At 36.8% G+C, this 12,267-nt stretch overlaps 1 protein-coding gene across 1 annotated transcript; it reads left to right on the top strand.

Annotated features, from left to right (window-relative positions):
• Positions 1–6,716: 6,716 nt before the first annotated feature.
• Positions 6,717–12,082, top strand: LOC111903007 (dihydrolipoyllysine-residue acetyltransferase component 1 of pyruvate dehydrogenase complex, mitochondrial). Its single transcript, XM_023898799.3, has 21 exons — positions 6,717–6,962; positions 7,750–7,800; positions 8,217–8,268; positions 8,344–8,377; positions 8,489–8,538; positions 8,641–8,685; positions 8,838–8,911; positions 9,038–9,107; positions 9,204–9,395; positions 9,489–9,607; positions 9,686–9,755; positions 9,842–10,234; positions 10,333–10,393; positions 10,480–10,524; positions 10,618–10,701; positions 10,791–10,867; positions 10,955–11,017; positions 11,191–11,261; positions 11,362–11,483; positions 11,574–11,654; positions 11,743–12,082. The coding sequence occupies exons 1-21, from the start codon at positions 6,865–6,867 to the stop codon at positions 11,799–11,801; spliced, it is 1,911 nt and encodes a 636-aa protein (XP_023754567.1). The 5' UTR covers positions 6,717–6,864; the 3' UTR covers positions 11,802–12,082.
• Positions 12,083–12,267: the final 185 nt, after the last annotated feature.

Raw genomic sequence — 12,267 nt, 5'->3', positions numbered from 1 at the left:
CACCTCGGCACGGAAGGTGCCCAATCTCTCATCCATCAGCTCTAGAATCCCCTCCTTGATCGAACCGAAGATCACAAGAGTCTGCTCTATAATGATGCGCGTAATCTCCGAAGAAAGGAACTCTCGGGTCTGCTCATCCATGCGCTCATCCCCTGAACCTGAACCTGATCCCTCCCCGGCACCTCCGCTGCCGGCTGCTGGTCTCGAACGCAGAACCACCATTCTGAAACACATCACAACTACATCAGAAAACAGAAATATCTTGAGGGATCATTGATACTACGACTAGCTTCCTGGTCTTGTCTCAGCCTTTCTTGATTCGAGTACGGATCCTCTGCTTCCAGTAGTACGGGCCCATACTACCTTCCACATCTATCCGTACTTTCTTCAAGAACTACCCTGACTCCACCAAGTCACTTCTACTACTACTGATCTCTGCTACTCTCATCCTAGGCTTGCCCCAGGGAAACCTCAGACTCAACTCAACTAGTCCTCAGCTACTGCAGGTCTCCTTATAATGCTAATTAACCATCACCTGAACACCATCACATGTGACGAAGATCAGATAATCCTTCAAGTAAAAGACCCGTCCCTATAACGGTTGGACTCAAACAAGAGCTGCGCAATAGGGCCAGTTCCAGCACTCTGGGATTATTTAACCCTGATCACATGTGGTGTAACGTGTTCACCTAATGGCTAACTTCCATCACTCAGAACTCCCACAAAGCACGAAGCAAACAACATTTGGAATAAGGGAACATACTTAGGCAAAACTATTCTCAAAACGAGAAACTGATCTAGCATGCAGTGCTAAGCTCATACTATCAGGCATAACCTAAACAGGCTATCCTACTGCTGTCTACTCATTACTAGCATGCAATACTCATAAAGATGTAACGCATAAAGCAGGCACATAAGGCATCCTCCTAGATCCTTAGTCCTATACTAGCATGTTGTTCTATTGAACTGAAACTGAACAAGTAACTTGTATGGGTAATTTTGGGAGTACTTACTTGAGCTCGGCTGATCGCATGCACCACACCCTTATCTTGTTTAAAAAAAATCTCTTTCTTCCTAAGTGCTTTCCAAATTCTTTTAGAAAACATTTTCTTTTTTTTTTTTTTTTTTTTTAAATCTTTTTATTTCCCCCTTAGTTTGAGTTCAGATACACCTGAAAGTGTGTCTGAATCCCTCAAACCAGGGCTCTGATACCAACTTGAAACAACCCAAAAATACGACCCAAAAATTTCGTTTTTCAACATAACCAAAAACCATAATTTGAGTGTCATATCATGAAACCATACATAATGCATCTCAAAATAATAATAAACCACGTTACGGAAAACTGTATTATATCCATGTCATATAAAAATCAGGAACTAAATCAACTCCCAGGATGAAAGCTGAAACGGTGGTGTGTGCAATGCCATCAACCCGAGCTCCTCCCTCTGCTAGCGGAAGTACCTGAAACCAAAACTGAAACTGTAAGCACGAAGCTTAGTGAGCTCCCCCAAATTACCACATACCATACAATAATATATATATCAAGCACATACTGGGGCCTTGCCCCCTCCATCGGACCGAAGTCCGAAGCTGACTGACCGGGACCTTGTCCCATACATCGGACCATAATCCGAAGCTCACATCAGACCGAGTCCGAAGCTGACATCGAACCGGAGTCCGAAGCTGACCGGGACCTTGTCCCCTACATCGAACCTGAGTCCGAAGCTGACATCGAACCGGAGTCCGAAGCTGACCGGGACCTTGTCCCCTACATCGAACCTGAGTCCGAAGCTGACATCGAACCGGAGTCCGAAGCTGACCGGGACCTTGTCCCCTACATCGAACCTGAGTCCGAAGCTGACATCGAACCGGAGTCCGAAGCTGACCGGGACCTTGTCCCCTACATCGAACCTGAGTCCGAAGCTGACATCGAACCGGAGTCCGAAGCTGACCGGGACCTTGTCCCCTACATCGAACCTGAGTCCGAAGCTGACATCGAACCGGAGTCCGAAGCTGACCGATCATAACATAACGTATCACTTAGCATGAACACACATAATCCTGTCTGAGCCACGAAGGCTTCAAACATGCTAACTACTGCGTCGGATAAAGATCTGGATACTACTGCTAGCTAAACGGGCCGGCATTGTGGCCTTAGACCCACTCCTATTGGAAAGGAACTCACCTCGTGAATTGGCTGCTGAGTGAATAGCTCTGAGGGCTAACTGCTGCTGCTCCGGTATCTCCCCGGCTACAAGGTCATAAACATACTCAATCAAATACTAAACATTGCACTGGGTAAAATGACTCTTTTACCCTAGGTCAAAGTCAACTCTCGGTCAAAGTCAACCCATAGTTGACCTGACTCGCCGAGTTGGGCCGCCAACTCGCCGAGTCCCTATCCTTACTTCTCGACTCAACTCATTGCTACTCGTCGAGTATGGCATTGACTCGACGAGTACTCTCCCGATCCAAGAACTCAGACAATCTTCATCCGACTCGCCGAGTCCTTATGAACAACTCGACGAGTTGTTCTTGAGCTTAAGAAGATTGCCTTGGACTCGCCGAGTTGTATGAACAACTCGCCGAGTCCCTCCATCACTGAGTCTACTCTCAACTCGCTGAGTCCACTCTCTAACTCACTGGATCCACTCGACACTGCTAAAAATGATGGAATCGGGAACTCACGACCCAACTCGCCGAGTCGTTCTTCCCGACTCGCCGAGTTGCCGCCATGCAACTGATTTTTACTCGATTTTGTATGAATCCAACACATACAATTGATAGATCTGAGTCCAATAAGCTGATTTACCACGTAAAGTTTCCAACTTTACGTGTACAACCTCATGAATAAGGGAATTAAGGCTAAAAGATGCACAAAATGGGTAGATCTATGGTTATTATGCAAAGTAACTCCAAAAAGGCAGTAGATCTGGGCTCTACAACGCCCCATCATTCAGATCTAAAGATATTTCGACTTATTAAGGCATTCATGCAAACATAAGGCTTGGAACAAGCATCAACTAGCTCTTAGGAGAACCCTAATGGAAGTTTAGAGCATATAACAAGAGGGGAACTCCGAAAATACCTCAAATAACTCAGATTTGCCCTTGGATCTTCGCACTACCACTCTTCTCCTTGCTTCTTTCTTCTTCTCCTTCTTCACACCTTCACAAAATGGCACCAAAAACACTTATAAGCTCTCAAGGGGATTAGGGTTTTCTCACTGTGTTCTCAGGGTGAGGGAGGCAAGAATGGGGCTATAAGGTGACTTAAATAGTGGGCAACCCGGGGATTTAGGGTTTCACCCAGTCGGATGGACTCGCCGAGTCAGGGATATGGACTCGCCGAGTCCCCGGCTCACACGTGTTCGAAGTCGCGACCCTACTCGGCGAGTCAGGCTATGAACTCGCCGAGTCCCTCTTGCAAAACTACAAAATAAATACCGAGGAATTACCATACCGGACACGGGTCGTTACAAGGTCCATGATGGTTTTTGGGCCCAATTAGGAAGTTGGGCCATATTAGGCCTTGGGATGCCATTTAGGAAATTGGGCTTTTTAAGCAAATGGGTTGGGCCTTGGTTTTGGGCCAAGTAAGAAAAAGGGTAAAGCGATCTTTTACCCTGGATATTGGACAAGTAATTTAGATTCTTGATTATTGGTCGAGATTCAATTATTAATTGGATATTATTTGATGGTGCTAGCGCGCTAGGATTTTCCGGATCAACTGACCAATATTTTATTTAAGAGATTCAGCCACCAAAGGTGAGTTTCCTTCACTGTATTCGTGGGTCGAAGGTACTAATGCCAGCCCATTAGTTTATGTGGTAGTATGATGATTATCTTCGTGACAACTGTCAGTTATGCCTGTATTTGCTTGATGACTATGTGATTCTTTTGTTATGATATTATATGGTAGTGGTATGGGTGAAATAGACCTGATATCCGGTTGAAATATATTGAAGGGGATTGCAAGCACCCATATATGTTTGACATTATCCGGTTGAAATAGGCTGAATGGGATTGCAAGCACCCATATATGTTTGATTGTATCCGGTTGAAATAGACCGAAGGGGATTGCAAGCACCAAAATATGTTTGGTTGTATGTTTGTATGGTATGAGGTATTTGGGAGAACTCACTAAGCTTTGTACTTACAGTTTTCAGTTTATGTTTCAGGTACTTCTGTTTCGAAAGGGAAGAGCTCGGGATGACTGCATTGTACACCACATTGCTCTGTATATTACACAACTCTGATGCTTGGATGTTTATTGATACACTGATTCACTATGGTTTTTATGATATTGTTTTGGATAATGATTTTATTAATCTAAAAATCGAAATTTTTAGTCTTAATTAGACGTTACACTTTGCCATAATTTTGTCATACAAAGAGGGTTGTGTTTGCATATCAGGGAGAATATGTGAAAGTGGCAAGTTTCTATCGAGTTGGGACGCCAAGCTCAACATGTCGAGCTTAAAGGGTGGTGTGCGTTGAGATGTATTGTGAGACCACTCTCCACAGTCTTAAAAGCCCTATATCATTATTATTTTTCTTTTCATTTTTATATTCTATAGATGTTTGGCTTACCATATGATTTAGACGTCGACATGACTCTTTTATGTTGACAAGCAGCAAACAAAAACAAAATTTATTAGAGTAAATTACACGAATAGTCCATATACTTTGAGGTAATTTACATGTTCGTTCCTTAACTTTTCTTTTAACTCGGACAGTCCTCATAGTATGTTTTTGTTGTGTCATTGATCCGGACAGTCCTCATAGTATGTTTTTGTTGTGTCATTGATCCCTGAGTGATGTAAAAAGTTTATTATGCCTTCACTCATTTATTTTTCAATTTATTTATTGTTTGTTTATTATTTATGTAATTAAAAAAATAATGGGACCCACACTACCCTAACCCACCAAAAATATATCTCCTCTTCAATCTCCACTCTTTCTTCACTCACGTTCGACACCACCTCCAGAAACCATTTTGCATAAGATATTTGAGCAAAATTAGGAATACAAAAAACATTAAATCCAAAATACACACATAAATCTAAAGAATATCAAAAGCCTGCTATCATGAATCTAAAGACTTCAAGGTCAGATCTATGAGTGGTTTTTTCGATATGGATGAGAGGTGTGATCTTTGTCAAATGAGTAGAGCAACACCGGAGAATATAAACATGCGTGGTTTATTTCCATTGGGAACAAAAACGGTGGAGCAACACCTCAGAAGGTGGAGGGAACTGTTCACCGGGTTCAGATCGAAAACACTATGGCATCATTCGTTGAGTTTCAGGCCAGAAAAACCATGGATGCGGGTCGTTGAGTTTCATATTGGAAATATTAAGTCGTTGAGAGAAGAGAGGGGGGAAACATACAATGCGTTGATTGATCGGAAACATACATGGTCGACGACTTTTTGTTGAAAACATACAAGGCGGCGACGATTAATCAGAAATAAACAATCGGCGACGACAGTGGAAGTAAGGACGATGGTTGTGGAGAGTGGTTTTGGGTTCATTTTTTTAGAAGAAATAGGGAAAATACGATCAGGTTCAAAGAGAAGAAATAGGGTAAAGGTGGAGCCTATAATATATTTTAATAATATAAACGATAAACAATAAAAAAAATTAATTGAAAAATAAATCAGTAAGGGGAGAATAGACTATAAGAATTGTCTAGTTAGGAAAAAAAATTAGACACCATAAGTAAAAGTTATTCAAACCATAAGGACTCTTCGTGTAATCTATTCAATCCTTCTTAATAAATGAAATTTTTTTTTGCTACGTCAATCTTTCATAAGTTTTGACACTTGTCATTTTGTAGTAATTTTGAAATAAATATTATCCACTTGTCAATTTTTAGTTTGTTTCAATTTTTAAATTAAAGTCATATATTTATATATGTAAAGTATTAAATATCATATATATGATATTAAATTACAATAAATACATTTCTTCCTTTGTTATTTTAAAGTTATACATTAAAAAATATTTTCTGTTTATATTTTAATATTTAATTTTTTTTAAATCAATCCGTATAATATACGGGTCTTACACCTAGTTTATTATTATTATTATTGTGCACTTGCTCCCCAACATTGCCCAATTAGTCATATTCTCTTACCCCAACCTACCTTTTTTATTACACATGTTCACGACATTTAAGAATTTTTATATAACTGCACCAAATGTATAACATAGTTGCTAAGCTAAGACACACCCACCTGGTTTGTGCATCTGAAATCAAACAAATCTTCTTCGTTACAAAATGAAAATATGAAAAAAAAAAAAAAAAAACAAAACAAAGGAATGATAATGAGAAATGATAGCTTAAGAAGATGATAAAGAGAATAAGAAGAATGAAAGAATGAAAAGTATTTACAAAATCCATATATTTAAATAGGTGGTTATTTGAGCTGTTTGTTCAAAGAATGGCTATTTATTAAAATGTTTCTAGAAAAATATGGCTATTGGTGTTTTTAAATGTATATGGTTTTTTCATAAGAGAGCAACTTGTGCTTTTTTTAAATTTGTTTTTTGATAGTAACAAAAAAATATATAAAAAATTTAGAATATCAAAAATAATAAAATAAATCTTTCCATCAAAGAAATTAACTAAAACATTTATGGTTTTCTTATTTTTGTTTTTGAAAAATACATAATATATATTTTTTTTTCCATAAAGATCATAATCGATTAATCGGCGAGGTTACAAAATGCAATATTTTTCAGATGATTGAACCAACCACAGTCGTCTTTGAGACACATTTTTTTGAGTGCTGAAGAATCAAAAGTTCTCTGGTCCACGACTGAAGAACAAGAACAGAATCAGAGGTGAATGATCGATGGCTCTTTTACGACTTCGACATCATCCGGTGATCTCACGAGTACCTTCGCTGCTTAGGGCTCGCCTCCTTTCTTCAACCTCCAGATCCATTTCCCGGTGATAATTCTTTACTTCATTGTTATTCGCCGATTCCATACTAATTCCTACTTTTGAAGTTATATTGTTTGTAGTTTTGTTGTACACGAATGTTCTGTGAATCACTGAATTGCCTAGCTTCTTTTAGAGTCTTATTTATCAGTTTATGTAGCTATTTTGTTTGTTGTTTTTAGTGATTGTACTGTTACTAATGTAAGTTAAGATCCATATGAGGTTGAACTATCATCCTTTATGTTTGTTTGATGAGAATCAGGGAATTGTAATTTCTTTGATTTTGATTGATAGAACTGGTTCCATGTTATCTGAAAGTGATTGCCAATATTAGGAAAAGTTTAGATGAATCAGTAAATTTGTAAAAATACGCAAGGGGAAGAGGATCTGAAATTTGGACTGCGAGCTATTACCAGATTACCACCAAGAGGATAGTGTCTGAACTTGTTCTATGTGTTTTTAATATGATCGAACAAAATCCCTTGGTCAATTTAATTAGAAAATACGAGCTAATTGTAATGTGTGTGATAGGCTGATAGCAGATTAATGGAGTTATTTCAAACCCTCAGCACCTAAAAGCCTCTAGGTTTTTTAAGAAGGGTATCCTCCAGACCATCTAATACTTACTTTTTCATGATCATTTATATTTTTGTGTCTGTAATATCCAAAAATGTTACTTTGTAAATGCTAGGGCCTAGGGGATCTCAGATTATGAATGTAATCAGGGGATAATCATTTGATGCTGTTTAATGGCTTTACTCACATGTTGTTACTTATCGATGCATTCTTTGTGCAGCTATTCCAGATTGCAGAATTCTATTGTTGAAGATGGTGGCACTTTGTTAAGGTCTAACTTTGCTTGCTCTCCATTACCTCTTTCAACACAGTATTATCACGTTTTATTATTTCTATCAGCTTTTTTGTGTCCATGTAAGTTCATACTCATGTATCAGCTGCAGTTTGTGAGTTTTAATTACAAAACAAAAGAAGTCTTTGTTATGAGTGAAATACTACCAGAACTTTAACCTGGTTCATGTATTAGTTGCATTTGTGAGTTTTAATTAGAGAACAAGAAAAGTCGTTACTTATGAATCAAATACTAGTTGAAGTTTAACATTGTTCAAGCTGTTATGTTTGAGTTATAAAATTGTTCATAAATTTGTAAACACCATATTGGAATTTGCTATATCTTTTGTACCGATTAATTTTACTAGTCTATTCATCCTTCTGTTTTCATAATTTTCTAACAATGAGGTTTATCAGGCCCAAATTTTTGTCTGCATTCAATGGTGTCCATGACCATTGTACACTAAAGGTTAGTAGTGAAACTTCAAACATGCTTTTCCTTTGACCAAATATTCATCCCCTGACAGTGGTTGTTCATTTACAGTTTCCGAGTGGCATCAGATGTTACTCATCTTCAGGTATGAATCTTTTTAATTCCAATTTACACTTCTTATTTGCTTTCCTATACGAAATTTACAATAAGTTACGAGTATAAGATAGCTAAATTTATGGGCTTTTTCTACATGCAGAACCTCCTGCACATATAGTGATTGGAATGCCAGCTTTGTCACCTACAATGGTATGATGTGACAAGAAACTGATTCAATTTCTTTATCCTGTTTTTAAGGTTTGATTTACTTCCCTTGTTCATAATTTTTACATTCTTCATGCTTCAATATAGACTCAAGGTAACATTGCAAAGTGGAGGAAGAAAGAAGGAGATAAGGTCAGTTGTTGTTATTATCATAGGGAACTCCACTTTCATGTATTTAATTCCATGCATAGCAAACACCAAGTTTGATTATATAGAAATTTAGAGATCTATTATCACTAATTATGGTTTATTATCTGTATCTAATCATTTGTTTGATCAAATAGATAGAAGTGGGTGATATCATTTGTGAAATCGAGACAGATAAAGCCACCCTTGAATTTGAAAGTCTTGAAGAAGGGTATTTCTCTTTTCCTTGATTTAATCTACCACCAATATCAATGATTGTTGTCTGCTATCTTTATATATTTCATGCAACAACAACCCTTTGAGTGCACTTTTATTTTCTTGAAATGATGTCATGCAGGTTTTTGGCAAAGATATTGGTGCCTGATGGTGCAAAAGATGTGCCTGTTGGACAACCTATTTTCATTACGGTATGTATGTACATACATACATATATAAGCACACACATATACATACATACATATGTAATTACCTTTTCATATGACTTATGTGTACACATAAACTAGGTTGAGGAAGAAGAAAATATAAAAAACATCCCTGATAGTGTTCTTGGTGGGTCAGAAGTCAAAGAGACTGAGTCAACTCAACCTAATGTTAAAGCTGAAGACACAGCAAACGAGTCAACTTCAGGGAAAATTGACGCATCTAACCTACCTCCGCATATCCTCATTGAAATGCCAGCTTTATCACCAACCATGGTTAGTTAACCAAATCAGAGTCTAGTTCATGTCAAAATCGTTCTCATTTCGCTTCTAGAAGCTTTAGACTTGATGCTTTAAATAAAATTTCAGGACCAAGGGAACATTGCTAGGTGGATTAAGAAAGAAGGTGACAAGATTGAAGTTGGTGATATCATATGTGAGATAGAGACTGACAAAGCTACCCTTGAATTCGAATGTCTTGAAGAAGGGTAAAATTGTAATCTTCTGTTATGCTTCCAAAATGCTCAAATTCTTTTAATTCTTACATTCTTGATACTGAACTACAGTTACCTAGCAAAGATACTGGCACCTGAAGGTTCAAAAAACGTTTTAGTTGGACAACCCATCGCAATAACAGTAATTTTTTTTTTCCACTTTTCAATTACCAAAAAAAGTAATAAAACATAAAATCGAAGCTGATACTACTGTTTTTGTTTTGTAAGGTTGAGGATCCAGCTGATGTGGAAAAGGTGAAATCATCTGTTAGTGGTAATACTAATACGGCAGCCAAGGAGGCAAAGCCAGCTCAGCATGCCACGCGTGATGACGAAGCAAAAGCACAGAAGTCCATCTTCTCTAGAATCAGTCCATCTGCAAAAATACTAATTGCAGAACATAAGCTGGATGCTTCTTCAATAAACGCATCTGGCATACGTGGGACCCTCACAAAATCCGATGTTTTAACCGCAATAAAATCTGGGACAGGTGGCAAAAAAAGTTCATCATCTGAACCTGTAAAACCCCCAAAAAGTCAACCTCAGAAACATACTTCAATATCATCAGAAGTCCAAGAGTCAGACTCCTATGAGGATATTCCTAATACCCAAATCCGTAAGGTATACACATATTCATAATACTTTTTTTTTTTTCACAATGCTATTATCAATAAATAAGTAAGTATAATAGCAAGTAATAAAGTATACTTGTTGTGCAGGTGATTGCGAAAAGGTTGCTAGAATCAAAACAGAACACGCCTCATTTATATTTAACCGCAGGTTTTATAAGCTTCTGTAATAAGTTCTTGTGGTAAATACAAAACAACATTGTATTTGTGGTTAAACTATTTAATGGTTTTTGACAGATGTTATACTGGATCCTCTTCTGTTATTTAGAAAGGAGCTCAAGGGTATGTTTAGGGTTTGCAAATCTCTTATTTGTTAAATTTTCTTTTTTTCATCGAATTAATGGATGCATGATTTACGTTTTTTTTTTTGTGCAGATAAATTTGGGGTCAAAGTCTCGGTGAATGATATCGTTATAAAAACTGTAGCAATTGCATTGAGAAGTGTTCCAAAAGCTAATGGTAAGTAAGACCCTTTGATGATGCTTATAATTTAAATATGATTATTATTATCAAGTGCTGATAGTTGACTATAAAAAAATACATGGCAGCTTTTTGGGATGACAAGAAAGGAGAAATTGTATTATGTGATTCTGTTGATATATCAATTGCGGTTGCTACTGAGAAGGTATTGATTTCTTTTTTACATGTTATTTTCTATTTATTTTTTTCCTCTGTTATTGCTAAAGTTAATTTTATTTTGTTGAATTTATAGGGGCTGATGACTCCAATTGTGAAAAATGCTGATGAAAAATCCATATCGTCTATTTCCTTGGAGGTATTATCGGTGGTTAAATAAATGTTTATTAGTTTGACGTCTCTCACATAGAATCCAGGAAGGAATGGAATGGTTCATTCCATTGGAATTAAAATATAACCATTTATATATATAATGTTCTTAACGATGATAAAGGGCAAATAGTTAATTTTATATGTACTGTTTGTTTGAAGGTCAAGGAACTTGCTGAAAAGGCACGATTAGGGAAGCTTACACCAAATGAGTTCCAAGGTGGCACTTTCAGGTGAGTTTTTTTTTTCGTCATATCATTTACTTTCAATATTTAAATATAGCATCTCAAAAAAGTAATTTCTCATGAATATTGTTTTTATTCATGTTTACAGTATATCAAATTTGGGTATGTTCCCAGTGGACCAATTTTGTGCCATTATCAATCCACCGCAAGCTGGTATTCTTGCAGTTGGTAGGGGCAACCAGGTGGTTGAACCGGTTTTTGATGAAGATGGTAAACTCAACTCTCAAATCATTTTCTGTAATAAATATTTTTATTAGATAATTAATTAGTTAAACTTGTGTTATCATTTATTACTTTCAGGAATCGAAAAACCAGCTGTTGTTACAAAAATGAACGTGACATTATCTGCTGATCATCGTGTATTTGATGGAGAAGTTGCAGGTATTTGGTTTAACACATTTTTATTTTTTATTTTTTATTTTTAATTTAAATTCAAACGAGATGTGATGAACGGGTGATTTGTTTTCAGGTGATTTCATGGGAGCTTTAAAGTCAAACTTCAGTGATATAAGGAGACTACTTATTTAAGTTAAGATCCTCATATGATTCTTTTGATGAATGCAAATTCAGTGTACAATTTTACTCTATTTTACATCTCTTCCAGAGTGTGATGAATTCGGCCTTTTTTTATTTTTTTCGAGAGATATGCAAATGACTGATAATAATGAAAGAGGGTTTGACTTTTGGAGAGAGGTTTGACTTGACCATTTTGTTGAGGTAGGACTGGGCAAGAGTCCCGCTTTGTAAAAAAGAAAACAATGTACAATGTTTTTTCTTTGTAATAAACCAATTCGGTCAAAATTCATCAACTTAAATATGTTATATGGAACAAAGAAAATGCCGATTAGCCCCCAAAGTGAACTAGGCTCGTCAAATTTGTGATGATTATATATTATGAAGAGTTCAATTAGCTTAATTTGACAATATGTTATTATATTGAGTGCAAATTTTACAAGATAATGTTAACCATCTAATGGATTTGTGATATAAACTT

The sequence above is a fragment of the Lactuca sativa genome, chromosome 9, assembly GCF_002870075.4.
Source record: "Lactuca sativa cultivar Salinas chromosome 9, Lsat_Salinas_v11, whole genome shotgun sequence".
In the NCBI taxonomy this organism is placed as follows: domain Eukaryota; kingdom Viridiplantae; phylum Streptophyta; class Magnoliopsida; order Asterales; family Asteraceae; genus Lactuca; species Lactuca sativa.
Note: the sequence above shows the minus strand (reverse complement) of the source record. Positions and strands in the feature narration are given on the sequence as shown.

Coding starts and splice junctions, on each gene's coding strand:
- LOC111903007 (XM_023898799.3), top strand. CDS start 6,865: ATGGCTCTTTTACGACTTCGACATCATCCGGTGATCTCACGAGTACCT. Junction 8,912..9,037: donor TTTGAAAGTCTTGAAGAAGG/GTATTTCTCTTT, acceptor GATGTCATGCAG/GTTTTTGGCAAAGATATTGG. Junction 11,484..11,573: donor ACCGGTTTTTGATGAAGATG/GTAAACTCAACT, acceptor TATTACTTTCAG/GAATCGAAAAACCAGCTGTT.